The following is a 27,376-nucleotide window of genomic DNA, read 5'->3' on the forward strand; positions in this document are numbered from 1 at the left end:
ATTGTACTGCTGTGTTCTTTCACATTTCCAAGAAAATCCTGCTCTAAAGACATGTTATGTAGTTTCGGATCTAAAACTAGGATGGGAAATATCCCAATTTGTGTAATACAGTAACAAATCTTACTCTTGAATTAGACAAGTACAAATACATATGTGCCCGATGTCATTCACAAACTTAGATGCTAAAGCCTATGAAACATTCTATGAAAAGAAACAACATTGGAAAGTTCCCTTAAAAAATTCCCAAATGAGTCAAGGATAAATTTCTCAATCATTATAGGAACTCAAAGATGCTACAGCCCTTATTCCCCCAACTCGCCCTGGGCCTCACTACGTAGAATATTGTCTGCTCTTTCCTCAAACACAGAGTGGAAAATGGGCCTCATTTTATGCCAAGAAAAAAGGAAGAAAAAAAAAAAGCTGATGCATATGGGCCTGAAACTTGCCTGGATGCAACTCTGGCTCAGGCATAGTGGTCCTCATTGCACTCAGGCCCTTCAGGCAGGGATGGGAGGGAACGGGGATCCCTGTCATTACCACTGTCAAGAATCTTGAGGGCTTTCGATATGGTGGTCTCAGCATGGGCCCTGAGACCCCACAGGAACTCATAGCGTGCAGGATCACTATTGGGCACCTGGTGGTACACCAGGTACTGTTTCTGCACCCAAACTTTGGTGAGGAGCTCCCTGGGCTCCCCATAGAGCCAATGCTCCTTCCCATCATGCAGCCCTAAAATATTCAGTGCTTCCCAGACTTTCTCCTCAGGGACACAATCATCATGCACAGCAATCACTCTCAGAACTGTGACCAGGAGACCAGTATTGGGATATCTGTGCCCATCGCTCACCATCCCATCATAGGTGAGCCCCAAGGTAGTGACCAGCATATAGGTGTGGGTACTGTGGTCCACTTCCTTCACATCAATGCCAAAGATCACCTGCATGTACTCAGTGGCCTTGCTGAAGATCTCAGGGAAGTGATCCTCGTGCTCTTTGATGACACTACTCAGCATTTCTGCCTTTGTGGTTAGCTCCTTTGTACGATACTTCAGAAGCAGGAACTCCACCATTTCCATCGTCATCAAATGCAGTGCTTTCTGGAGCAAGGAATCGGCATCATCTTCAGGGCTCCCCCTCAGTGTTTGGACCCTCCTCATCTTGGCTGCTGGACCTGCCATCTTCAGATTGGCTCCCTGAAAAGCCTGCCATGGCATGGGGGAGGGGAAGGCACCCTGAGGACTCTGGGGAGGACTGATGTCTCAGCAGCAGACACCTCCTCTAGGCTTTCTAAAAGCAGGACTGAGTGGGAGGAAGATAGAGAGGGCCAACACCCCTTCCCCCTTCCCCCTCCCCACCCCCTCCTCCTCCTGCATAGCCCAGAACAGCTGCACCTCCACCAGTTTCTGATTCTCCCTTCAGTCCTGATGGTCTTCCTCAGGCTTGCAGGGCTCACTCATATGATGACCAGGCATGATGACTCATGCTGGGAAAGTGACCGAGTGTGGATAGAAGGTGGACAATGAGGACCCATGTGGCTGGGGGAGAGGGAGAGTGTGAGGGGCCTCAGCAGAGAAAAGCACCCTAGGCAGTTCTGACAAAAGTGACTTATGGGTCTCCCCTTTAGGTGTGCTCATAGGCCTCACAGAGATCACTCCTATTAGCCTGTCCAGTAAGAACCTGAAGTCAGAAGTGACGACTGCTCAGGGTACAGAAGGCACAGCCCAAGATTATGTAGTTGATGGTGGGGTGTGATAATATCTGACCTGGGTTGGGGAGCTCCTGGGGACATAATGGTGAGCACCTCACTTTAACTCCTGGCACTGACTGGCTTTCTGCTACTCTGAGACCTGAGAATATGTAGTGTACACCAAGGCCTTCACATCCTGAAACCCAGAGGCCCTGGTAGAGGGTATGAAGGGGCACTTCACCATGCACATGACAAGCACAGCCCTGGAACCCCAATGCTGACAGGAGGGGCAGCAGGACTCTGTGAGGTCCCCTCTGTTGTGGGTGGGAGGTTCCTCCTTGCACATGTAGGATCCTCACCTTTCCCTTGCCAGGGCCTGGCCCCTCACTGCCTTCTGCTGGCCTGAAGTCAAACTCTCAGAACAAGACCACACACACCTGACACTTGAGTGAAGAAACTGAGGGGGCCCCACATGTGGTCCCTCTCCCAGAGGATCAAGAAGGGGTGACTGAAGATTAGGGTCCATCTACCCTGGGTTAAGGCTCTGATCACTTCTCACCATGATGCACTTCAGGGTTTCAGACCACTCTCTCTGCTGACTGAGCGCAATCTACTTAGACTTAGGCCTCACCTCCCTGAGGTACAGGAGTAGGAAGTGAGCTGAGGTAATCCAGGCCCTATTCCGAGTTTCCCCATTGCTGACAGAGGAGGCAGGGTAGGTCTGGGTTCACATGTGCTCTGCTTCCCCCCAGTGCTCACCTTGATTCCTGGCAGGATCTGGGACTCGTCTCTCTGTTGACTAAATGTGGTTCCGGTGGATGATAGGACGTGTGGTCTCACACCAAGGTCCTCACCTTGCTGATACCTCTGAGACAAAAGTGAACAGGAGCTCCATCTGCCTCCACCCCTACCCAGATTCCCACACAACTGACACCAGGGCCTGGCCCATCTGGTCCTGGTGTAGAGTTCCCTTAGTCTGGCCTGAGGATACTTGCCTTTCTTCCTGACCTGGCCTGGATCTGAATCCAGCTGAACCGATTTCACCCTGAATAACTGTCCTCGGTGAGAAAAGCTCAGGACGAGCAGGCATGTGGAAAGGGAGAGCATGTCACACCCAGGTACCCCTGCCTGGGGAATCTGGATGCTGAGGACAGGACACTCCCTGATGCTGAGGGCTCTCTTCTTTTCTCAGGGAGCACATAGCTGCAGTTTCCCACAAGAAAGCATTCACAGCTTTATAACCCTTCCACAACCTCAGCTCATCTGTGCATGAACTGAAGGCATTCCCTCTGACCAAGGCCCTGTCCTTCCCGAGTGCCCTCAGTCAAACATGAGGAAGAACCATCTCTGCAGACCCATGCCAGGCCTTTCCCAGGGCTGACAGCAGCACAGACTGGGTTCAGGGCACCCATTGTCTGGAGTGTGGTATCCTCCTTCCTCCCTGAGCTACCCAGGTTTACTCAGAGAGTGCCTGGGACCTTTCCCTTCTGCTGAATTGAGAATGATTACTGCAGGCCATGTCCACCATCTCTCAGAGACCTCCAAGGTGGACTTCAAGACACGCCACATTGCCCTAGCTCAGTGGTCGGCAAACTGCGGCTCGCAAGCCACATGCGGCTCTTTGGCCCCTTGAGTGTGGCTCTTCCTAAGCCTTAGGAGTCCCTAATTAAGTTAATAACAATGTACCTATCTATATAGTGTAAGTTTAAAAAATTTGGCTCTCAAAAGAAATTTCAATCGTTGTACTGTTGATATTTGGCTCTTTTGACTAATGAGTTTGCCGACCACTTCCCTAGCTGGTTTTTCTCAGTGGATAGACCATCAGCCTGCTGACTAAAGGGTTCTGGGTTTGATTCCATTCAAGTGCACATGCCTGGGTTGCGGGCTTGATCCCCAGGAGGGAGTGTACAAAAGGCAGCTGATACAATGATTCTCTCATCATTGATGTTTCTATCGCTCTCTCCCTCTCCCTTCCTCTCTAAAATAAAAATATTTAAAAAAAAAAAAAAAGACACACCACATTGCATATCATGCCCCAGTGACCCAGTTGCACAAGCAGGGCCCAAGCCAGTTGGTCCCTGTTTTTGTTGGGGTGGGAGGAAGCCTTATCCTGCCTCAAGACCCACACTTTGATTACCATCAGTACCTGGGACCCCTCCCCTTGTTGCCCTGAACACAGCTCCTTCAGGACAATCCCCTCAACTCCTCAGGAAAAAGTCTAGACGCAACCCAAATCAACAGCCCTACCATGAGGTTTCTAGGTGCTGATGACAGGAACAGGGCACACTGGGGACACTTATGTCACTGGCAAAACCTCCGGGTACTTCAAGGTGTGGTAGGAAGCTTCCTGAGTCCTAACTCGGGTCCTTACTTGGTATCCTGGCAGAGCCCTGCAGCCCTTCTTTGCCTACCTGGAGCCTGACCCCTCAGCCCTCAGGGGGTGGAATCCGCTTGTCTTCCTGCAGGATCCTCACTGTGACTCCTGGCTGGAGCTGGAACCTCCTCTTTGTCAACCTGAAATGCCCAAGTCAGGAAGAGAGCATGTGGTCATGGACCGGGGGCCTCCCAGGGTTCACAGTAGGGGTAATGTGGGGCATCTCTGTTGTGGGGTCCTGGGTCCCTCAGTCTTCCCTTTGCATGTTCACCTTGACTCCGGGCAAGACCCAGTCCTGCCCTCTGCCACATACGTCATTCCCCTGAATTCCAAGGCCTGACATCAGGTCTGGGCTTCTGCGGTTCCTCTCTGCATGGTCATCCACCATAGGGCCTCCCAACACTGAGCAGGGCAGACTTCTGTGGACTCCCCTCTAGTTAGGGTTCCTTGATTCCCTCAGTCCTCCCTGGGGGTCCTCACCTTCACTCTTCCCTCTGCCCATCTGAGACCCTGCTCCTTACACTGAACCCCAGAGCCTATCACACCCAGATGCAAAAGTCAGGAAAAGCACCTTGACTCTGGGCAGTGCTTCTGCATCCCTTCGTTGGACCTGAGGGAGGCCCTACAGTTCTTATCAAGTTTCCAGTCTCCCTGAGACCTGAATGCTGAAGTCAGGAGACACCCCATGCGGTCACTAGCCCTGTGGCCTTCCAAGGTCGAGAGCAAGGTGCGGTCTTGTGCAGCCTCTACACTGGGAGTCCTAGGTCCCCATCATGAACCTTGCAGGTCCTGGGTTCTTCCTCTGCCTCCCTGGGGCCGGTTTGTGGTACTAAACTCCACAGTGTCACAGACCCTGATTTGAAGGCATTAAATGCCACTTGAGTCGGGCAGTACTTCTGCTCCGCCCTCCCCCCCCACCCGTCCCCCATGGACTTGATTCACTATATGGCTTTATTTTTATTTTTTAAAATTTTATAATAATTCTTTATTATTGAAAGAACTAGAGGCTCGATGCACAAAATTTATGCAAGAGTAGGCCTTCCTTCCTCTGGCTGCCGGCACCAGCTTCCCTCTGGCACCTGACACCTGGGCTTCCCTCACAGCCCTGGCTGCCTACGGAAGGACGTCCAGAAGGGTGTCCAGTTTAATTAGCATATAATGCTTTTATTATTATAGATTACATATGATCCCCTCCACCCCACCTGTGTCCCCTTCCTTTGCCCTCACCACCCAATCACTGTGTCCATGGGCCATGCATATACGCATAAAAGGTTCATGGTTGATTACTTCCCACCCTCCCCACCTTCTGTCTGAGATTCCCCAATCTGTCCCATGCTTGCATGTGTCTGTATCTATGTGGTTGATCAGTTTACTTTGTATCTTCAATTCCACATATGAGTGGGATCATGTGATATTTATCTTCCTCTGACTGGCTTATTTCACTTAGCACGATACTCTCCAGGTCCCTCCATGCTGTCTCAAAGGGTAAGAGAACCTTCCCTTTATACAGCTGCATAGTATTCCATGGCATACATGTACCACTGCTTTTTCATCAGGTCATTGATGGGCACCTGGGCTGTTTCCACATCTTAGCTATCTTAAATTGTGCTGCTATGGACATAGGGGTGCATACATTCTTTCTCATTGGTATTTCCGGTTTCTTAGGGAAATATTCCTAGAAGTGTGATTCCCTACACTTTTCACCAAGTCCTGAGTCTCACTCAGTCCTGGATACAGAGGTCAGGAAACTCAGCACTTGGTCTTTCACCAGGGAACATCCCAAGGCTGATAGCAGGGTAGGGTTTATGGGGTCCCCTGGTTGTGGGGTTCAGGGTGCCCTCCTTCATCCTGTGGTTGTGCTCCTTACAGTGAGCCCCAGCGTATCTCAGACCTGCATGCAGAAGTCAGGACACACCTCACAGGGTCATCTGACATGGGGTCTCCCAGGGCTTGTAGCAGGGGAGGCCCTTTATGGGGTGCCCTATATTGTGGGGTCCTGGGTCCCGTCTGTTCTCCCTCAGACGACTTGTGGCTCTGCTCCTTACACCAAACCCCAGAGTCTCTCACACCTGATGCAGGAGTCACCCCACCCCTCCCTGTAGTACCCCGCCCACTGGTCTTCCCAAGACTGAGGATTCTGGGGTCCAGGGCCCCCAATCTCCCTCAGGGTCCTCAACTTGACAGCAGCAGGATCTGGGGTCCTCCCTGTGCTGCCTGAAGCCCTGCTCCTTCTACCAAACCCCCCGTGTCTCTCAGACCCAATGCAGAAATCACAAAGCACAATGCGTGAGATCACCCCTCCCCCACCCCAGGAGGCCTGCCCGATGGACACTGTTCTGGGGTCCTGGCCCCCCAATCTCCCTCAGGGTCCTCAACTTGACAGCAGCAGGACCTGGGTCCCCCCCACCCCCCCCACCCCCGGTGCTGCCTGAAGCCCTGCTCCTTCTAGCAAACCCCCTTGTCTCTCAGACCCTATGCAGAAATCACAAAGCACAATGCGTGAGCTCACCCCTCCCCCACCCCAGGAGGCCTGCCCCATTGACTCTGTTGTGGGGTCCAGGCAACCAGTCTCCCCCACACTGACTCCTGGCAGGTCCCGGAAACCCCCCTGCCGACCTGAGACTGTGCTGTGACACGGAGCCGCCAGAAGGTCTCAGACCAGGAGGACCCGGAAGTCAGGCCTGGCCGCTCGTGGTCACCCCGCGCCTTGGGGCTCCCGGGACTGACTGGTCTGGCCCAGAGTCACCTTGTCCCCCCACGGCCTCACCATGAGGCCTGAAGGTCCTGGGACCCACCCTCTGTGAACCGGTTCGCTGGACCCCCAAACGGAGGCCTTCCCCGCCCCCATACCCCAGGGGAGGCCTGTGGGCCTCACTCCCCAGGGCTCCCGGCAGGGGCTGAACTAGCTCCCAGGGACCTCCGTCTGGTCCTCACCCTGATCCCAGGCAGAGCCTGGGCCCGGCGGTGCTGACCTGAGGTGGCTCCCCTCAGCGCTTGTCCTTGTCCAGACTACCGACCCGAAGCCGGCCTCCCAAAGATGGCGCTCAGCTCCCCGAGGCTTCTCAGGCAGAAGTCAATGAGTCAGTGACATCACTTCCGGAAACCAATTGTGGGGTCATCCAGGCCTGCTGACCAGGGCGGAGTTCCGCTCCTTTGTGCCCAGCCCCCCCTTCTGGTCCCTACCTGGGCTGGATGGCCTGGGCCCCCACCCTGTGCTGACCTGGGTCTGTGCCCCTCAGGCCAAGTGTAGGCCCCAGGTCCCTCTGGGTCCTAGAGTCCGGGAGGTGGGCGGGAGTGCGCAGCCGGACAGCCCTGCCTGAGGTACCCGGATCTCACAGGAGCACCAGCCTTTGTCCCGGGGTGGGCCCTCTGCGTGGGCGGCTGGAGCCCTCAGTCCTTATTGGAGGGTCCTCACAGCCCTGGCTTGGACACCGTGGTCACATCACGGTTCCCAGAGGGGGCGCTGCAGAGCCGTGGTTCCTGGGGAGCATCAGACCCTAACTGCCTCCCTTGCCCCCACTTCCCATGGTGCCTCTTCCCCAGACCGCCCGGCACTATGGCAACATTGTGTTGTACATGTTTCCCTTCAGTAAAATCGCTGAGCTCTAGCAGGGATTTGGAGCGGGCCTCCATTCTCCCCGTGTCCTCAACTTCACAGCAGCATGGCCTGCCCCACCCCCACTCCGCCTGAAGCCCAGCTCCTTCTACCACCCCCCGCCCCCATGTCTCTCACACCCGATGCAGAAGTCACCCCACCCCGCCCTGTAGAACCCTGCCCACTGGTCCTTCCCGGGACTGAGGATTCTGGGGTCCAGGCCCCCGGTCCCCCCTTAGGGTCCCCACACTGACTCCGGGCAGGTCGCGGACCCCCTCTACGGACCTGAGACGCTGCAGTGACAGGGAGCCGCCCGAGGGTCTCAGACCAGGAGGACCCGGAAGTCAGGCCTGGCCGCTCGTGGTCACCCCGCGCCTTGGGGCTCCCGGGACTGACTGGTCTGGCCCAGAGTCAACTTGTCCCCCCACGGCCTCACCATGAGGCCTGAAGGTCCTGGGACCCACCCTCTGTGAACCGGTTCGCTGGACCCCCACACGGAGGCCTTCCCCACCCCCATACCCCAGGGGAGGCCTGTGGGCCTCACTCCCCAGGGCTCCCGGCAGGGGCTGAACTAGCTCCCAGGGACCTCCCTCTGGTCCTCACCCTGATCCCAGGCAGAGCCTCGGCCCGGCGGTGCTGACCTGAGGTGGCTCCCCTCAGCGCTTGTCTGGTCTACCGACCCGAAGCCGGCCTCCCAAAGATGGCGCTCAGCTCCCCCAGGCTTCACAGGCGGAAGTCAATGAGTCAGTGACATCACTTCCGGAAACCAATTGTGGGGTCATCCAGGCCTGCTGACCAGGGCGGAGTTCCGCTCCTTTGTGCCCAGCCCCCCCTTCTGGTCCCTACCTGGGCTGGATGGCCTGGGCCCCCACCCTGTGCTGACCTGGGTCTGTGCCCCTCAGGCCAAGTGTAGGCCCCAGGTCCCTCTGGGTCCTAGAGTCCGGGAGGTGGGCGGGAGTGCGCAGCCGGACAGCCCTGCCTGAGGTACCCGGATCTCACAGGAGCACCAGCCTTTGTCCCGGGGTGGGCCCTCTGCGTGGGCGGCTGGAGCCCTCAGTCCTTATTGGAGGGTCCTCACAGCCCTGGCTTGGACACCGTGGTCACATCACGGTTCCCAGAGGGGGCGCTGCAGAGCCGTGGTTCCTGGGGAGCATCAGACCCTAACTGCCTCCCTTGCCCCCACTTCCCATGGTGCCTCTTCCCCAGACCGCCCGGCACTATGGAAACATTGTGTTGTACATGTTTCCCTTCAGTAAAATCGCTGAGCTCTAGCAGGGATTTGGAGCGGGCCTCCAATCTCCCCGTGTCCTCAACTTCACAGCAGCATGGCCTGCCCCACCCCCACTCCGCCTGAAGCCCAGCTCCTTCTACCACCCCCCGCCCCCATGTCTCTCACACCCGATGCAGAAGTCACCCCACCCCGCCCTGTAGAACCCTGCCCACTGGTCCTTCCCGGGACTGAGGATTCTGGGGTCCAGGCCCTCAGTCTCGTCAGGTTCCCACACTGACGCCGGGCAGGTCCCGGACTCCCCCTGCCGACCTGAGACTCTGCCGTGACACGGAGCCGCCCGAGGGTCTCAGACCAGGAGGACCCGGAAGTCAGGCCTGGCCGCTCGTGGTCACCCGGGCCTTGGGGCTCCCGGGACTGACTGGTCTGGCCCAGAGTCACCTTGTCCCCCCACGGCCTCACCATGAGGCCTGAAGGTCCTGGGACCCACCCTCTGTGAACCGGTTCGCTGGACGCCCACACGGAGGCCTTCCCCACCCCCATACCCCAGGGGAGGCCTGTGGGCCTCACTCCCCAGGGCTCCCGGCAGGGGCTGAACTAGCTCCCAGGGACCTCCCTCTGGTCCTCACCCTGATCCCAGGCAGAGCCTCGGCCCGGCGGTGCTGACCTGAGGTGGCTCCCCTCAGCGCTTGTCCGGTCTACTGACCCGAAGCCGGCCTCCCAAAGATGGTGCTCAGCTCCCCCAGGCTTCACAGGCGGAAGTCAATGAGTCAGTGACATCACTTCCGGAAACCAATTGTGGGGTCATCCAGGCCTGCTGACCAGGGCGGAGTTCCGCTCCTTTGTGCCCAGCCCCCCCTTCTGGTCCCTACCTGGGCTGGATGGCCTGGGCCCCCACCCTGTGCTGACCTGGGTCTGTGCCCCTCAGGCCAAGTGTAGGCCCCAGGTCCCTCTGGGTCCTAGAGTCCGGGAGGTGGGCGGGAGTGCGCAGCCGGACAGCCCTGCCTGAGGTACCCGGATCTCACAGGAGCACCAGCCTTTGTCCCGGGGTGGGCCCTCTGCGTGGGCGGCTGGAGCCCTCAGTCCTTATTGGAGGGTCCTCACAGCCCTGGCTTGGACACCGTGGTCACATCACGGTTCCCAGAGGGGGCGCTGCAGAGCCGTGGTTCCTGGGGAGCATCAGACCCTAACTGCCTCCCTTGCCCCCACTTCCCATGGTGCCTCTTCCCCAGACCGCCCGGCACTATGGAAACATTGTGTTGTACATGTTTCCCTTCAGTAAAATCGCTGAGCTCTAGCAGGGATTTGGAGCGGGCCTCCAATCTCCCCGTGTCCTCAACTTCACAGCAGCATGGCCTGCCCCACCCCCACTCCGCCTGAAGCCCAGCTCCTTCTACCACCCCCCGCCCCCATGTCTCTCACACCCGATGCAGAAGTCACCCCACCCCGCCCTGTAGAACCCTGCCCACTGGTCCTTCCCGGGACTGAGGATTCTGGGGTCCAGGCCCTCAGTCTCGTCAGGTTCCCACACTGACGCCGGGCAGGTCCCGGACTCCCCCTGCCGACCTGAGACTCTGCCGTGACACGGAGCCGCCCGAGGGTCTCAGACCAGGAGGACCCGGAAGTCAGGCCTGGCCGCTCGTGGTCACCCCGGGCCTTGGGGCTCCCGGGACTGACTGGTCTGGCCCAGAGTCACCTTGTCCCCCCACGGCCTCACCATGAGGCCTGAAGGTCCTGGGACCCACCCTCTGTGAACCGGTTCGCTGGACCCCCACACGGAGGCCTTCCCCGCCCCCATACCCCAGGGGAGGCCTGTGGGCCTCACTCCCCAGGGCTCCCGGCAGGGGCTGAACTAGCTCCCAGGGACCTCCGTCTGGTCCTCACCCTGATCCTAGGCAGAGCCTCGGCCCGGCGGTGCTGACCTGAGGTGGCTCCCCTCAGCGCTTGTCCGGTCTACCGACCCGAAGCCGGCCTCCCAAAGATGGCGCTCAGCTCCCCCAGGCTTCACAGGCGGAAGTCAATGAGTCAGTGACATCACTTCCGGAAACCAATTGTGGGGTCATCCAGGCCTGCTGACCAGGGCGGAGTTCCGCTCCTTTGTGCCCAGCCCCCCCTTCTGGTCCCTACCTGGGCTGGATGGCCTGGGCCCCCACCCTGTGCTGACCTGGGTCTGTGCCCCTCAGGCCAAGTGTAGGCCCCAGGTCCCTCTGGGTCCTAGAGTCCGGGAGGTGGGCGGGAGTGCGCAGCCGGACAGCCCTGCCTGAGGTACCCGGATCTCACAGGAGCACCAGCCTTTGTCCCGGGGTGGGCCCTCTGCGTGGGCGGCTGGAGCCCTCAGTCCTTATTGGAGGGTCCTCACAGCCCTGGCTTGGACACCGTGGTCACATCACGGTTCCCAGAGGGGGCGCTGCAGAGCCGTGGTTCCTGGGGAGCATCAGACCCTAACTGCCTCCCTTGCCCCCACTTCCCATGGTGCCTCTTCCCCAGACCGCCCGGCACTATGGAAACATTGTGTTGTACATGTTTCCCTTCAGTAAAATCGCTGAGCTCTAGCAGGGATTTGGAGCGGGCCTCCAATCTCCCCGTGTCCTCAACTTCACAGCAGCATGGCCTGCCCCACCCCCACTCCGCCTGAAGCCCAGCTCCTTCTACCACCCCCCGCCCCCATGTCTCTCACACCCGATGCAGAAGTCACCCCACCCCGCCCTGTAGAACCCTGCCCACTGGTCCTTCCCGGGACTGAGGATTCTGGGGTCCAGGCCCCCGGTCCCCCCTTAGGGTCCCCACACTGACTCCGGGCAGGTCCCGGACCCCCTCTGCGGACCTGAGACGCTGCAGTGACAGGGAGCCGCCCGAGGGTCTCAGACCAGGAGGACCCGGACGTCAGGCCTGGCCGCTCGTGGTCACCCCGCGCCTTGGGGCTCCCGGGACTGACTGGTCTGGCCCAGAGTCACCTTGTCCCCCCACGGCCTCACCATGAGGCCTGAAGGTCCTGGGACCCACCCTCTGTGAACCGGTTCGCTGGACCCCCACACGGAGGCCTTCCCCACCCCCATACCCCAGGGGAGGCCTGTGGGCCTCACTCCCCAGGGCTCCCGGCAGGGGCTGAACTAGCTCCCAGAGACCTCCCTCTGGTCCTCACCCTGATCCCAGGCAGAGCCTCGGCCCGGCGGTGCTGACCTGAGGTGGCTCCCCTCAGCGCTTGTCTGGTCTACCGACCCGAAGCCGGCCTCCCAAAGATGGCGCTCAGCTCCCCCAGGCTTCACAGGCGGAAGTCAATGAGTCAGTGACATCACTTCCGGAAACCAATTGTGGGGTCATCCAGGCCTGCTGACCAGGGCGGAGTTCCGCTCCTTTGTGCCCAGCCCCCCCCTTCTGGTCCCTACCTGGGCTGGATGGCCTGGGCCCCCACCCTGTGCTGACCTGGGTCTGTGCCCCTCAGGCCAAGTGTAGGCCCCAGGTCCCTCTGGGTCCTAGAGTCCGGGAGGTGGGCGGGAGTGCGCAGCCGGACAGCCCTGCCTGAGGTACCCGGATCTCACAGGAGCACCAGCCTTTGTCCCGGGGTGGGCCCTCTGCGTGGGCGGCTGGAGCCCTCAGTCCTTATTGGAGGGTCCTCACAGCCCTGGCTTGGACACCGTGGTCACATCACGGTTCCCAGATGGGGCGCTGCAGAGCCGTGGTTCCTGGGGAGCATCAGACCCTAACTGCCTCCCTTGCCCCCACTTCCCATGGTGCCTCTTCCCCAGACTGCCCGGCACTATGGAAACATTGTGTTGTACATGTTTCCCTTCAGTAAAATCGCTGAGCTCTAGCAGGGATTTGGAGCGGGCCTCCAATCTCCCCGTGTCCTCAACTTCACAGCAGCATGGCCTGCCCCACCCCCACTCCGCCTGAAGCCCAGCTCCTTCTACCACCCCCCGCCCCCATGTCTCTCACACCCGATGCAGAAGTCACCCCACCCCGCCCTGTAGAACCCTGCCCACTGGTCCTTCCCGGGACTGAGGATTCTGGGGTCCAGGCCCCCGGTCCCCCCTTAGGGTTCCCACACTGACGCCGGGCAGGTCCCGGACCCCCTCTGCGGACCTGAGACGCTGCAGTGACAGGGAGCCGCCCGAGGGTCTCAGACCCGGAGGACCCGGAAGTCAGTCCTGACCACTCGTGGTCACCCCGCGCCTTGGGGCTCCCGGGACTGACTGGTCTGGCCCAGAGTCACCTTGTCCCCCCACGGCCTCACCATGAGGCCTGAAGGTCCTGGGACCCACCCTCTGTGAACCGGTTCGCTGGACCCCCACACGGAGGCCTTCCCTGCCCCCAAACCCCAGGGGAGGCCTGTGGGCCTCACTCCCCAGGGCTCCCGGCAGGGGCTGAACTAGCTCCCGGGGACCTCCGTCTGGTCCTCACCCTGATTCCAGGCAGAGCCTGGGCCAGCTGGTGCTGACCTGAGGTGCTCCCCTCAGCGCTTGTCCTGCCGCCCCTCCCCCGTTCTCTGAGGAGGTGGGCGAGGGGGGCAGGAAGTAGTTCCCAATATGACGCCCCACCGAGGACTCTCAGTGCTGACAGGAGGGCCTCAGTGGTCCTGGGGCCTCTGTCGTCTGTCAGGGTCATACCTGGACTCTGCAGCACTGGGCTCCTGCCCTCTACTGACCGAAGCTGGCCTCACAAAGATGGCGCTCTCCTCTCTCAGACTTCCCGGGTGGAAGTCAGTGAGCAGAACTTCCGGACTGGCTCTCTGGGGTGCTCTGGGCCTGAGAGCAGGGGCAGAGAGCGGATCTAGGGGCCTGGAAGTCCTGTCTCTGTTCCCTCCTCCATCTGACAACACCAGGACTCCCTCCCTCTGCGAACTTCAGTCTGTGTCCCTCAGACCTAGGCTCTAACTCCCCGGATTGCCCAGGCAGGTGGAGGCATATGCTCAGCCGAGAGCCCCACCCAGGGTCCCTAGAGCTGACAGGAGCACCTGGAAATGGATGCTGTAGTGCCCTCTGTTCTGAAGCCAGTGGACCCCAAAGTCCTCACTCAAGAGGGCCTCACACCCCTTGCAGAGATCGCTGCAGTACCAGGACCGATGCAGGCGGGAGCGCTGTTGTGCCCAGGCCATAGGGGAGGGGTAGAGAAACCCCCCTTACTATGGGGTGTCTTCACCAGCTCAGATGATCCTGTGGAAACTGTGGGTTCTAAATTTAGCGACTACTGAAGATGCTGAGCAGCAGCAGGGATTTGGGGAGGTGTGGAATTGTGGTTGTCTGTCTACAGTTCCCTTGTCCACTGCAGGTGTTTTCACTTTCATTCCTCATTCTCAGTAATACATTCTACATCGCTATCTAGTTTGTATATATTATTTACATGCATATAACATAAATGTAGATTACATGTGCTTATATACCCACACATGTATGCACCTGTACCTAAATTCGTATATATATATGCATGCTTATGTCATATGTATTTATATGTGTATCTATATATATAAAAACCTAAGTGACTGAATGACTGGACTAACTAACGACCAGTCGACCAGTTACTATGATGTGCACTGACCACCAGGGGGCAGATGCTCCATGCAGGAGCTGTCCCCTGGTGGTCAGTGTGCTCCCACAATGGGAGCGCTGCTCAGCTAACCAGTGGGCACCAGATGCAGGGCTCATAGCTGGCAAGCACCACTGTGAGCCTTTCTGGATGGGGACTGACTGACTGCAAGCCCATGGCAGGCACAGCAGGACCGGGATGAGCAGGAGCGGCAGGCAGCATTGAACTGCCAGTTTCAGCCCGATCCCCACAAGTCATGCTGGGGGACCCCACTGGTGCAAGAATCCGTGCACTGGGCCTATAGTTTCTATATAATAGTAGAGACCTGGTGCACAAATACATGCATGAGGAGAGGAGGAAGGATTGCAGGAGGTTGGCTGGCTTGGGGAGGGACTGCAGGAGGTTGGCCACCAGCCCCAAGGAGGGAGCTGGCCCTCAACCCCCCTGGGAAAGGGGCCACGTTCATCACCACCCACCCCCAGTTCCCCATCCCAGCCAGGACCTGAAGGCCCCAGCGAGGTCAGGAGAGGGGGTGATGGTCACCAGGCCAGGCATGGAAGGAACAGATGCCTGAAGCCAATGCCGCCCTCAGTGCCCCACCACCTCATGGCTCCCCCGCCCTCCTCCTTCCCTCACTGCCACACTGCCACCACAGCAGGTGGGTGGCCCCCGGGGAAGGGAGAGGACAGGAGCAAGACAAACCCTTTTGTTCAGGGCTTACTTTCAATAGATCACAGTGAGGGAGCTGCTCTGCTACGTACGAAACCCTGACACAGAAGCAGGTCTCTAGGAATGGTTTAGCACCAGGGGCCAATGGGGGCTAGCCAGCCAGGGGGAGGGGCCACAGGAGGTTGATTGTGGAGTGCACTGACCACCAGGGGGCAGCTCCTGCATTGAGCGTCTGTCCCTTGGTGGTCAATGCATGTCATAGCAACTGATCCACTGGTTGTTCCAGTCATTCAGTAGTAATGGTCGCTTAGGCTTTTATATATATAGATACTATGTAAGGTATTTTATGCAAAGGTGCCTACTCTTAATGTACATGATTCATTATGTTACTCACTATTCTAATTCTAGTCTGTTCTTTATAAACTATTAAGATAGTAATTTTTGAAAAGCCAGCACTAACCCACCAAGATGGTTTCAGGTAATTATTAGCATAGTCTCTGGATAATATACCTCAACTGCCCCAGCTTTTCCAAGGCAGTGGTACTCCCCCAAGGTTACTGGCAATTGTGGTCTGAATGTTCCAGATTTGTGCCAAGATATAGAGCATAAGTTTAAAATCTTTCTTCCTACCTTCCCTGTCATCTGTGTCATACAGTCTACAGCCCTCCCAACTTCCCTACTCCCCCATACTCCCACCCTAGACATAAGTGCCAACTCATCACAATTTTCAATCTCCCTTAGGGCCTGCTCAAATTTTATTGTTCAGATACTGTGGTTCATATTGTATTTGTTTTAAGACTTAATTTTTTTACACTTTTATGACAGAATTGGCCCTGTGTCTTCACTGAGCAGCAAGGTAATTTCAAACAAGGGCTTCGCCATGCATTATAGGCTGTGCATGCAGGATGCCACAGCTCATACTGGGTGGAAGAGAGGGATAGCAGAGCTCAGACAAGGTGGTGTCTACTCCAAAGGGGTTTGTGTCCTGGATGTCAATGGGAAAACATTCCAGAAATCTGGTATCTAGGTGTTTTTTATTGTAGCTATATCATTTTTGATTTCTTCCTGGTTTTTGCATAGGTTGTTGTTTTTCTTGTCCACCTGGTTTATGAACTGTACAATTACTCTGCATTATTTTTCTGTCATGTTGCATGCTTCTGTTTCACTTATTTCTTTTCTTGTCAATTCCTCCTTTTCTTTCTAATGGGGATTGTTTTGTTGTCTCCCCATTCTAACTATCACTAGAAGGTTCAAATGCTGAGTTGTAGAGGCCTGGGCCATGTGCAGTGGGAGCTTCGCAACACCTGAGTGTCACTGAAGAGCTCCAACACCAAGACGTGTGGCTGCCTTGGGCTGGTGGGAGCCACGCTCGCCCAGGATCAGAGTCACTGGCACTCAGTGTGGTCTCGTGCACACACCTAGAATCAGGGACCCTGCCTGCACCATGCTGAAAAAGAGACCATGCTGGCGTGTGCCCAAAATCAGAGTTCCATAGCATGTGCCAAGAGTCTCCCTGTGCCCATGCCGAGAATCAAGTATCAGAATCTCTGTTTCATGGTGCACCCTCACACCGAGAATTAGGGTCCCTGTGTGCACATGCACTGAGAATTGGAGTCACTAGATCTTAGTATATGTTCACTGGGAATCAGGGATCCCACGTGTGTGCAATGAGAAACAGAGTCAAGTCACTGGTGTTCAGTGCTGCCTCTCTCGTGGAGAATCAGGGTCCCCGGTCTGCTTTGGGGACCGGGTTGCACAGCCACCCTGTGTCAGCGGGACATCCACTCCTGCACTCCGGGAAACAGACTTCCATGTGAGCTTGCCCAAAATCAGTCAGGTGGAAAAGCCACCCTGTGTGGCTGTGGGGTCTGGTCACTCGATTGCATGCTGCGGGAGACAACCTCCCAGTGTCTGTGTACCCAAGCTCAAACTCAGGTAGTGCAGCTGCCCTGTGTGGGCAGGAGGCCTGCTTGACTGGAGCGGATCTAGCAGTTCCTATGCCACTGCAGCAGGCCTGCGCGGAGGGGAATGGGCTCTGTAGCTCAGAAATCTGCGGCTGGGATGTCTGGATTCTTGGTGTCTGTGGGTCTTCAGCTGTGGTCACAGGTCTTTGTCCCTAGTGGCTGTAGGGTCCCGATTTGTGGTGGTGAGGCTAGAATCCTAATCTCAAGCAGTTTTGTTTTTCAAGATGGTGTGGTCTCTGTGCCCACATTGGCCACCCCCAGAATGTCCTGTCATTATTTCTTCAAATAGATTTTCTAATCCTTGCTTCTCTTCTTGTCCTTCTGGCACCCCTTTTATATATATGTTACTTCATTTCATGTTGTCCCAAAACCCCCTTAGACTCTCCTCATGCTTTCTAATTGTTTTCTCCAATTGCTGTTCAGATTGGATGTGTTTTTCTGCCCTGTCTTCTAACTTGCTAATTCAGTCCTCACCTTCTTCTATTCTACTATTGAAACCTTCCATTGTGTTTTTTATTGTAGCTATATCATTCTTCATTTTCTCTTGATTCTTACATAGGTTGTTGATTTTCTCATGCAGCTGGTTTACAAACTGTATGATCTTTACTCTGAATTCTTTTTCTGACATTGCATGCTGCTATTTCATTTAATTCCTTTTCTGGCAATTCCTCCTTTTCTTTCCTTTGGGGGTTGTTTCTTTTTCTCCCCATTTTTGCTTTCACCAAGGGGTCCATGTGCCGAGTCGTGTGGGGCCTGTGTCTGAATTGGTGGGCTTGGCAGGAGGGTCGTTCACTCCAAGACTCACCAAAGGGCCGAGGTGTTGGGTAGCTGGGTAGGGCCTGTGGCTGAAGTGGCAGGATTGGCAGGAGGGGGGCACACTCTGTAGCTCACAAGAGCCTGTGGCCAGGGAGTCTGGAGTGCCAGTGTCTGTGGGTCTGCAGATGAGGTAACTGGTCTTTGGCTGTAGTGGCTGTAGTGTCCTGTGTAGTGTCTGAAGCCAGTCTGGGTGGTGGTAAGGCTGGGCTCCTAGTCACAAAAGCTCTCCCCTTCAAGATGTGTCATTTCTGTGCCAGAGCCAGCCGCCCCAGTAGTGCTTGCAGGGGTAGCAGTGTCCCCCCTGTCTATTATAGCCTGGTCTGCCAGCCCCCGAGACTCCGGCAGGATCTAACTGTCCCTAACACACACACACACACACACACACACACACACACACCACGTCCACACACTCCCCTTTTGCTCACTCATTCACTCAGTCACATTTTCTTCCCTCCCTACCATCCTGCCAGCTGCCATCTTGACTCTCCCATCTATACTACTTTCAACAATAAAGATAAAAAACTTTTAAAAAGTGTAGGGCCTCAGGTCCACAGAACAGCGTAGAGATGCTTCCCCGAGCCAAGTGGTATTTCAGGGCTTCACATCTGGGCCCATGAAACTATGGGTTTTATTATAATGAACAGGACCTCGGGTATGCAGAGGGAGGACCCAGGGCCTGCCAGAGTCAAGATGAGGACCTGGAGGGAGGACTGAGTGGATCCAGGAACCCCCAACTAGAGGCCCCACAAAAGCTCACTCTTGATTTTAGCCCTGGTAGGCGCCATGAATGCTTTCATAAATAATGGTCACTGACTTTCACCCCGGAAGTCTGAGAGAGGTGAGGGCCACATCAGAGAGGCTGGCTACAGGCCTATAGAGGGAAGAGACCCAGTCTTGCATATAATCAAGTTATTGCCCTAAAAGAGGACTGGGGGCTCCCACAGAATCCAGATTTGCCTCTGCTGTCAGCACCCTGAGTCCTGGAGGCTGGGTTGTCTGGCTGAGTACCATTTCCCAGAAACCACCAGCCCCCACCACTTCAGAGAACTCTGGAGCCAAGGACAAGGTCAGAAAGGAGAAAGTTGAGGTTTGTAGTCATGGCCCAGTCTTTACCTGGAAACAAGGTGAGTATGAGAGGAAGGGTTAAACACTCCAAGGAATTTTTCAGTCCCCTGCTGGTAGCCTGGCTATCCCCTGGCTTGGTTGTCTGATGTAATATCCACAGACTTCACTTGAGGTCTATGAGAGGCCTTGATCTGTGAGGACCTGGGTCTGAGAAAAATGTGAGGTCAAGGGAGGGAAGTGTCTCACGATCTTCCAGGTGACAATGTGCTGACCTTTTGTGAAACCTGAATGTGCACCGACTTCTCAGAAATGGAAGGATGAAACAAAGTCCAGATGTCCCCTGTTCTCAGCCCTGAAAGAAGCATGTTGGCTTTAAGTGGAATTCTCTTTTCTATCATGGAGAGGAAAGTGGGGAGTCATCAAAGAGGAGAGGTTTTGGTGGGAGAGATCAAGAGTTCCAAGAGGAGGGCCTGGAAGAAGGGCAGGTCCTGGCAAGAGTAAAAGTGAATAATCTACAGGGGTACTTGGCCAATCCAACCAGGATAGAGAGCCCTGTCTCTGCTGCTAGACTTTTGTGATGTTGACAGGGGTAGGGATGATTTGGGGCATGGATATGAAACTGTCTCACTTTGTTCTGTAGTCTGTTAGGGAGGTGAGGACCTTGGTCTGAGAGGACAACATCAGGTCATTTGAGGAAGTACACCTGTTCAACTGAGAGCAGAGTCCTACGTCCTGCCAAGAGTCAAGGTGAGGTCCCTAAAGGTGGAAGGAGTATAGCCCAATCTCAAGAACAAAGTGGGTGCCCCCCCCCCCAAAAAAAATCTTGTCTTTGCCTATTGTCAGCCCTGGAAACCATGTGCAGGGCTTTCAGGCTGGGCCTCTTTCCATTTTCACCTCCATGGACCCAGGAATGGCAGGGCCTTGATCTACTGATCTTGACTCAAGCTAGGTGAGGCAGGAAGCCAGGCCCCAGAAGGGGCCATTGTGAGGACTGAGGGAACCCTTCATACCAGGCCATGTAGAACCCATAGATTATGGCCACACATTGTTGTCCCTTGACGGCAATGATAAGCCCCTATACAGGTGCTTCGAAATATGGGGACCTCTCACTTCTCTTAAGTTTCAGGGATGTGTGTTCTTGTTGTAAGAGCGTGATCTCAGGAAAGCAGGGGGTGGGGTGGGAGAAGCAGGCCTTCAGTGGGTACAGAAGGATCATTCCCCCATGAAGAGACTTTATACCACCCCACCCTACAGGACCACTGTCAGACCCAGTATCTCCAAATGTGCTAGCTGCACCCTGAGGAGTCTTCTTACTTTCACCTTCAGGATCTTAGGGGAAAAGTTGCCCAGGAGGAGAGACCCCTGTGAGACCTAAGAACACCCTTATAGAGTAGCCCTAAAATTCTCCATTTTCAGAGCCACTGAGGGTGTGTTTCTCAGCTGAGGATACTCACATTCCCCCTCTTCTTTTTTCATCCTCATAGGAGGCGTGAGGATACTTTCCCCAATTGATTTTTAGAGAGTGTAAGGGAGGGGGTAGAGAGAGAGAGAACAAGAGAAAAACATTGATGTGTTAACGACACATTGGTTGGTTGCTTACCACAAGCATCCAGGCCTGGAGCAGAGATTGTAACTGCAACTGAGATATGTGCTCTTGACCAGGAATTAAATGCTCTGGTGGGCAGGCTAATCCTCTAACCACTGAACCATGCCAGCAAGGGCCTCAGATTCCCTCTCTTTATCCAACTGGTTGTTCCCCATGGCCCATCTCCTGCCCACAGTCTGGTTGACGTCCAACAAGAGTCATCATGCCTCTTGGTTAGAAAGGGATCTCTGTAATCTCAAGGAAGACCATCAGGACTCAAGGGAGAATCAAAGCCTGTTTGAAGTGCAGCTGTTTGGGAATGAGGACTTGGTTGTGTCTGTCTCCTTATCTTTGTCCCTCTCTGCCTTGTTCCCACGCAGCCTAGAGAAGGTGTGTACTGCTGAGACACCAAGTCCTCCCCAGAGCCCTCTGGGTTCCTGACTCTGCCTCTGCCATGGCGGCCCCTGTGTGTAGCCAGTCTGAAGATGAGGGCTTCAGCAGCCAAGATGAACAGGAGACAAGCAGCAGAGAGGACTCTGGAGATGCTGAGTCGTCACTCCATGATGCCCTATATTTGAAGATGACTGAACTGGTGGAGTTTCTACTCCTGAAATATCGTGCAAAGCAGCCAACTACTAAGGCAGAAATGCTGAGTAGAGTCATAAGAAAGTATCAGGACCACTTCCCTGAGATCTTCAGCTTAGCCTCTGAATGCATGCAGCTCCTCTTTGGCATTGATGTGAAGGAAGTGGACCCCAGCAACCTCACCTATGTCCTGGTCACCACTTTGGGGCTCACATATGATGGGATGGTGTCCAATGGGCAATCCATGCCCAACACTGGCCTCCTGGTCATGCTCCTGAGATTGATCCTTGCAGAGGGTGACTGTGCCCCTGAGGAGAATGTCTGGGAAGCACTGAATGTCATGGGTGTGTGTGATGGGAAGGAGCATTGGATCTATGGGGAGCCCAGGGAGCTCCTCACCAAAGTTTGGGTGCAGGAAAAGTACCTGGAGTACCGACAGGTGCCCAACAGTGATCCTGCACGCTATGAGTTCCTGTGGGGCCCTAGGGCCCACGCTGAGACCACCAAGTTGAAAGTCCTCAAGTTTTTTCTCAGGGATTATAGAAAGGATCCCAGGTCTGTCCCATCCCTGTTTCAAGAGGCTCTGAGTGATGAGGAAGAGGGAGCCTGAACCAAGTTTCCCCCAGGCATGTTTCAGGCCCACATCTGACATGATGTGAGGCCAATTCTTCACTGTGTTTGAGAAGGGGGTAGTCAACATTCTAGGTAGTGAGGCCCAGGGAAAGTTGGAGGAATAAGGGCTGTAGTATCTTTGGGTTTAGAAATGTATCCTTGATTTGTGTCGAAATTTTCAAATGTTGTTCCTTTCCATAGACGTTTCATAAGCTTCAGTATCTAAGTTTGTGAATGACGTTGACCATACATTTATTTGTACTATCTAGTTCAAAAGAAAGAGTTTTGCTGTTGTGTAACACAAATTGGGACACTTTCCATCCTACTCTGTGATCCCAAACTAGATAATATGGCATTGGAAAAAGATTTCCTTGGAAATGTGAAAGACCTCATCGGTACAAACAATGGGTTCAAGAAACAAAAATAAAAGCAAAAGGTTGTTAATTCTTACTTCTGATCCCTTTGTTGTCTGTCTTTCTATGAAACAAACTGTATAAGGATCCTTGGATTTGCTTGGTTCATTCAAGAAAGTGGAGGGATTTAATCTGAATAAAGATGGTTCAGTGGTTCATTTAATCCCCAGACTGAGCCTATGTCCTCTGGAAGGCCCTGTGTTAGTAGTGGGGACACCAACATAAGCAGGGCACACCCACACACAGGATGATAGTTTAGGAGCCACAGTCATGTGAGGAAAGTGGTGAGGTGTCCCCTAAGTTCTATAGAACAAGTAATAGAAGGGGAGAGGCAGTGGGGCTCCAGGGGACAGCACTCAAGTGTAAATGGCTTGAGCCAGGACAGTTTGGGGCTTTGGGAAGCTGTGTTTCCCTTGTGGGGGTTGATTGTAAAGAAGCTGGGTGGTGGCAGTGGCTAGACTCTGCAGATGGTGTATCTTGGATGTAAACGTCTGAAATGGAGAATTGCTCTGAATTTCCTTCTGGATCATGTATAAATCAGAGAGAAAAATCCACCCCAGTCAGGAAGGGAAGGTTGTCTGTCCTGTGCTTCTGTCTCATTTCAGAAGAACACAGTGAAGAGATAGGTGTTTTATCCCCATTAACTACAAGGATTTCCTGAGCAATAAGGGTCTTGCTCCTTAAAACAATGCCCCTAAGTTACTGGACATGCACTTTTTTTCTGGCCTGGGAAAGCCAGGGCTGACTCCATTGAATTGACAATTTATTACAGTTACCTTCTGTTTACCTCGGTCAACTATAAGCAAGTGCTGGATATTAGTGAGATGACATGAAGGAAAATAGGTGGTTTTAATGGAAGGGTAGCTGCAAAGAGGAAAGAAGTTGGTATTGGACTGGAATTCTGGGGGCTTTGTGTTGATTGCACCCTGTTTTTGAGAGTCCACACCCACAAAGAATAGTCTATCCTTTAGGAGGAAATTTCACCAAGCAGCCATTTTGGCTCATTTACTATTTAGTTTCTAATTGGGCTCTGAGATCTTTGATTGATGTGGGAAGAGCTCAGGAGATTTATCTCAGTGCAGCGGCGGATGCAATGGCGTGAGCGCACTCCGCCTATACAAGCTTCCTCGGCACACCGGGAAGTGGCAACGCCCGCCTGAGTAAGCCCCCTAGAGCCCCCTACATAGTACCCTAACTTTCCTACCATTGGTTGCCCTAAGGATGCTGTAAACTTCTGATTGGTCCAGAAAGTTATATATGTCTCTGTACTAAACAATAAAGTTTAGACTGCGTCTTGAACCTGTCTCCGGAGTCGGGCATGCTTCGATAGGACTCCGTCGGCCTCACCCCCGCGGGACCCCCTGCCTCAGATTGACCAGAGAAACACATTTTCAAAGGAGAGATTGGTAGTGTCTGGGGTCAAAACTATACTAGAAATAACTACTAACTACTGTAAATCCAATATACACCAGTTTCCTTGTTCATGTACACTCAGAAATGTGGAAGGCAGCAGAGACTCACAGGTGGATATTGTGATATTGAACAGGAAGAAAGGAGAAAATCCACAGCCTCATGAGATTTCAGGGGGTATTGCTATGGAAAGTGCAGAAAGGTCCTCTGGAATTAAGAGGGTGAGCTTTCTCTGCTGAGATGTGTAGAATGATTTGAAAATTACATGTGATGGGGGATTTGAAGCATCTTTCACATAGTAGTGGGGGGCACTGGGAAAAGGTGGAGAATTTCAAGGGAAAAGTGACTTTCTGAGAAAGTCCTCCCAGAAATGAAGGGGATTTTGTCACCACAGATTACAGCAACTACATTTTGGAGCTTCTACCATGCAACTGTTGACTGGGAGATGTCAAGTGCTCATCTTCACCTTGTTTTCCTCTTCCCTGAATGAATGGGGACCCTGCATTGCCAGTAATCTTGTACTTAGCAAGGGCTGTGTGATGACCCTTTGCCACTGAATGTTGAGCAGCAGCATTGTTTATCACAGCAATTTCTACAGAAGGCTGCACAGGGTCTGTGGATTCATTCTCAGGCCATGAGAATGCAGACACAGAGCAGTGTGCTAGTTCACCCAGAGACTTAAGCCACGCACATTTTCCCTTGAGAAGTGAGATGCCAGATTGTGTGCCTTTAAGGCCCTGGGCAGGGATGGGGATGTTCAAAAGAGGAGCCGGCCCAGTGGAAGCTGGCTGCAGGAATTCCTTCATGCCTACTGCACCCCTAGGCTCCTGAGCTGCTCCAATCTACCCCTCAGTGCTGTGATGGATGGTGATAAGGAGGCAGGCAGCCAACTGGCTCTGTTGGCATGGTGGTGTCCTCCTTCTGGGTCCCTGCCCATTGCCCCCATCACCACTGCTGTCCACTCTCTCTCCACCCTGGCCCCAGTCTGCACATCTTGGGGCTTTGCTCTTCCTGTGTCCCCAGTAATGATGTTCATGTGCAGTTATCTTCGCATGACAGCCCCAGAAGAGTATCCTCTTTCAGCCAGTATGATTCAGGCAGAGCTGGCAGGATGTGAGATATCTTCCTGGTGAGTTTCCTAGTGATGGGTAAATAATAATCATTGTCATGTGACCATGTGACTAATCACTGTGACTGCAAGTTATCTTCTATATATATAAAAGGCTAATATGCTAATTGTCCATCTAACCAGTGGCTATGACGCACACTGACCACCAGGGGACAGACACTCAGTGCAGGAGCTTCTGTGATGCTCACTGGCCATTTACAGAGAAATGGCACTGCAGACCTGCCGCCCACAAAGCAACACTTGGCTTCCCCCAAGTGGACACAGTCTCTGCCACCACCCCAGAGCAACACCCCACCAAATTGCAGCCAACGCTGCTGAGACCCCATGGTGAAAAATGTGGCCCACAGCCCAGCCCAGCCCAGAAACGGTGGCTGTGGGCACTGAGTAATGATGTCACGTAGCAACACCCAGCTTTCTCTCCCTAGTGATAACTAACCTTCTTGCAGTTTCTTCAGCCCAGGGACACAACTTGCTTTATAGCCAGGTACAAACATTTCATACTTTAACCAACTGTCCGTGAAGCATTTTCCTGTACCTCATCTCATTTGATCCTCACAGAAGTCCTGGAGTAGGTAGATCGGAGACTCGGTGGAATCCTATTTTCTTTTCATTAGCCAGAAAAGGGAGATTTAGAAAGCTTAGAAATTGACCCAACTGAAAAGAAGTAAGAAATGGCAGACCTTGAAAATGACTTCAGGTTTTTGTCACTGTGCAGACTATAGTTAAATACTGCTGCAGTTAAATATTTTACCCATTGTTCTCCCTGCGTGAACTACAATAATAATCTGCTTCATGTTGATATTTACTGCTGTGTTGCTGGCAGTTATCTGAAAGAGAAGTTGGGGTGCTTCACTGGGCTAGGAAAAGTTTAGCTAAATTAGAAAACAGGTCTAATTAAGCAAGTTTATCTATATATATATATATATATATATATATATATATATATATATGTATAGTGAGATTGCACACATGGATTTCCATTTGTCATTGTCAATTGTGAATTTGGTTGACACTTCTATTATAGAGAAAGGGTGAATAGCAATATTAAAATATTTCTTCTAATTAATTTCCTTTCAATGTGCATGAATTCGTGCACCAGGCCACCAGTTTTCAAATAATTCCCATGGTTATGCTCAAATGCTTGATTAAACTGATGGTCTTATTCAGGTGATTATTAGGGGTTGGTGTCTGAGGATGAGGCTAAGGGTAGAGAGGGTGGCAAGGGTGCCTTGTCAGTCACCCACAAAACCAGTTTGGACCTTGTGTTCCAAACAGGCAATTTGAGCAGAGGAAGGTAGAAGATGGCAGGGGTGGTCAACAGGATGTCCCCTACCAGGCCCCAGATACCTGAGAGCCAAGTGAGAATTTGGAAAGGACCTTAACAGAGGAGGGCTTTAGGGTCCAGGGATGCAGGCTTGGAAGATGCTCAGCAATCCCAGGAGAGTTGGAACGAGGAACACCCACCAGATTCCATCTGAGTTGCCCTGGACTGGCCTGTGGAAGAAATCAGGGCAGATGTAGCAGGAGATGAGCTGGAACCCTCGGGACATCATGAAATGAGTGTCTTTGGGACAAGTGCCAGGACCAGAACCCTGTGGGGCACTGCAGGATGAAAGTAGGAACACCAAATGCCCATTCCTGGAGGGAACTGATTGGTGTGAGATAGTGCTCACACAAGGAGGCTATGGACCACAGGGCAGGGACAGCTTGAACATACTGAGAATTTCCCAGGTTCTTCAGGGAGGACTTTTCAGGGTACAGAAACCTGTAATGTAGCCTCTGCAGACACACATCACCCAGTTGTCTGGCCAGTCCTGATGATGTTGGGGCAGAGTACACAAGAGCTTTACTGCCTATCAGCAGGAATGTTCTGACATTTTTTAGATGTCCTGAGCCTGCCCCATGAGTGGCTGGTGTGATGGGTCTCAGCCATGGTCCTGCTCCCATAAGAAATCACCATTCCCCTGCCAGGACTATAGCCTGCTCTGAACTCCAGCCTCCTGAGCAAGGTGCTGACTTTCTGCTTGGCTCTCACCTAACCTCCTCTGCAGGAACTATGTGTGGCAGCTGTCCTGGGGAGAGTAATTGGTCCCAGGTCTTAGCCTGTCTTTGGTCCCTTTGCTGGGATTTGGCATAAGGATAGGGGTGGGCTCATGGCAGAGTGGCAGGATGTAGTGTGTGACACCAGTGGGTATCCACAAGGCAGAATCAGAGGCAAAGCCATGTTTGCCCAGCACCAGAGATCCTATCCAAAAGGGCCCCATAGATACCCCCTGTGGATGCAAGAGAGTATAGTCCCTGTGGGTACTGTGCAGGAGACTGCTGACCTGCCATGCCTCCAGCCTGACCTCCAGCCTGCCCAGGGGTGTGAGCCACAGGACAACTTTGCTTTCCTTGAAATCACAGCAAATTTGAAGCAGTGCGGTACAAATACTTCTGGAAAATTGGGTATGTGAGGCCTTGGTAAAGTCCTATTATTGTCATATATCCTCGTGGACAGGACTGTATGTTCTCCTTGGCAATTTGTCAGAACAAAAGAATACATGGACAATTTGTTGTGTATTCGTGTCCTATTCCCTAGGCCAGTGGTCGGCAAACTGCTGCTCAGCAAACTGTGGCTTGCGAGCCACATGCGGCTCTTTGGCCCCTTGAGTGTGGCTCTTCCACAAAATACCGACTTCTGTACTTGGGCCACGAAGTTTCAATTGCACTGTACGTGCGC

The 27,376-nt window shown here is 53.9% G+C and overlaps 1 protein-coding gene and 1 pseudogene across 3 annotated transcripts in view; one reads left to right on the forward strand and one right to left on the reverse strand.

The window, feature by feature from the left end:
• The window catches only part of LOC308536165 (melanoma-associated antigen 10-like), a 57,878-nt gene extending 35,726 nt beyond the window's left edge, over positions 1-22,152 (forward strand). For both annotated transcript variants that reach the window (XM_081115237.1, XM_081115238.1), the window contains exon 2: positions 20,886-22,152. In XM_081115237.1, coding sequence (XP_080971363.1) covers positions 20,960-21,700 — 741 coding nt within the window. In that variant the 5' untranslated portion in view covers positions 20,886-20,959 and the 3' untranslated portion in view covers positions 21,701-22,152. The remainder of the gene's footprint in view (positions 1-20,885) is intronic.
• LOC308511842 (melanoma-associated antigen 11-like) lies at positions 464-2,581 on the reverse strand (annotated as a pseudogene). Its single transcript has 2 exons — positions 2,541-2,581; positions 464-1,250 (listed from the first exon to the last, which is right to left on the reverse strand). The product of its transcript is annotated as a melanoma-associated antigen 11-like (transcript).
• Positions 22,153-27,376: the final 5,224 nt, after the last annotated feature.

Source organism: Myotis nattereri, assembly GCF_964212035.1.
Source record: "Myotis nattereri genome assembly, chromosome: X".
NCBI lineage: Eukaryota > Metazoa > Chordata > Mammalia > Chiroptera > Vespertilionidae > Myotis > Myotis nattereri.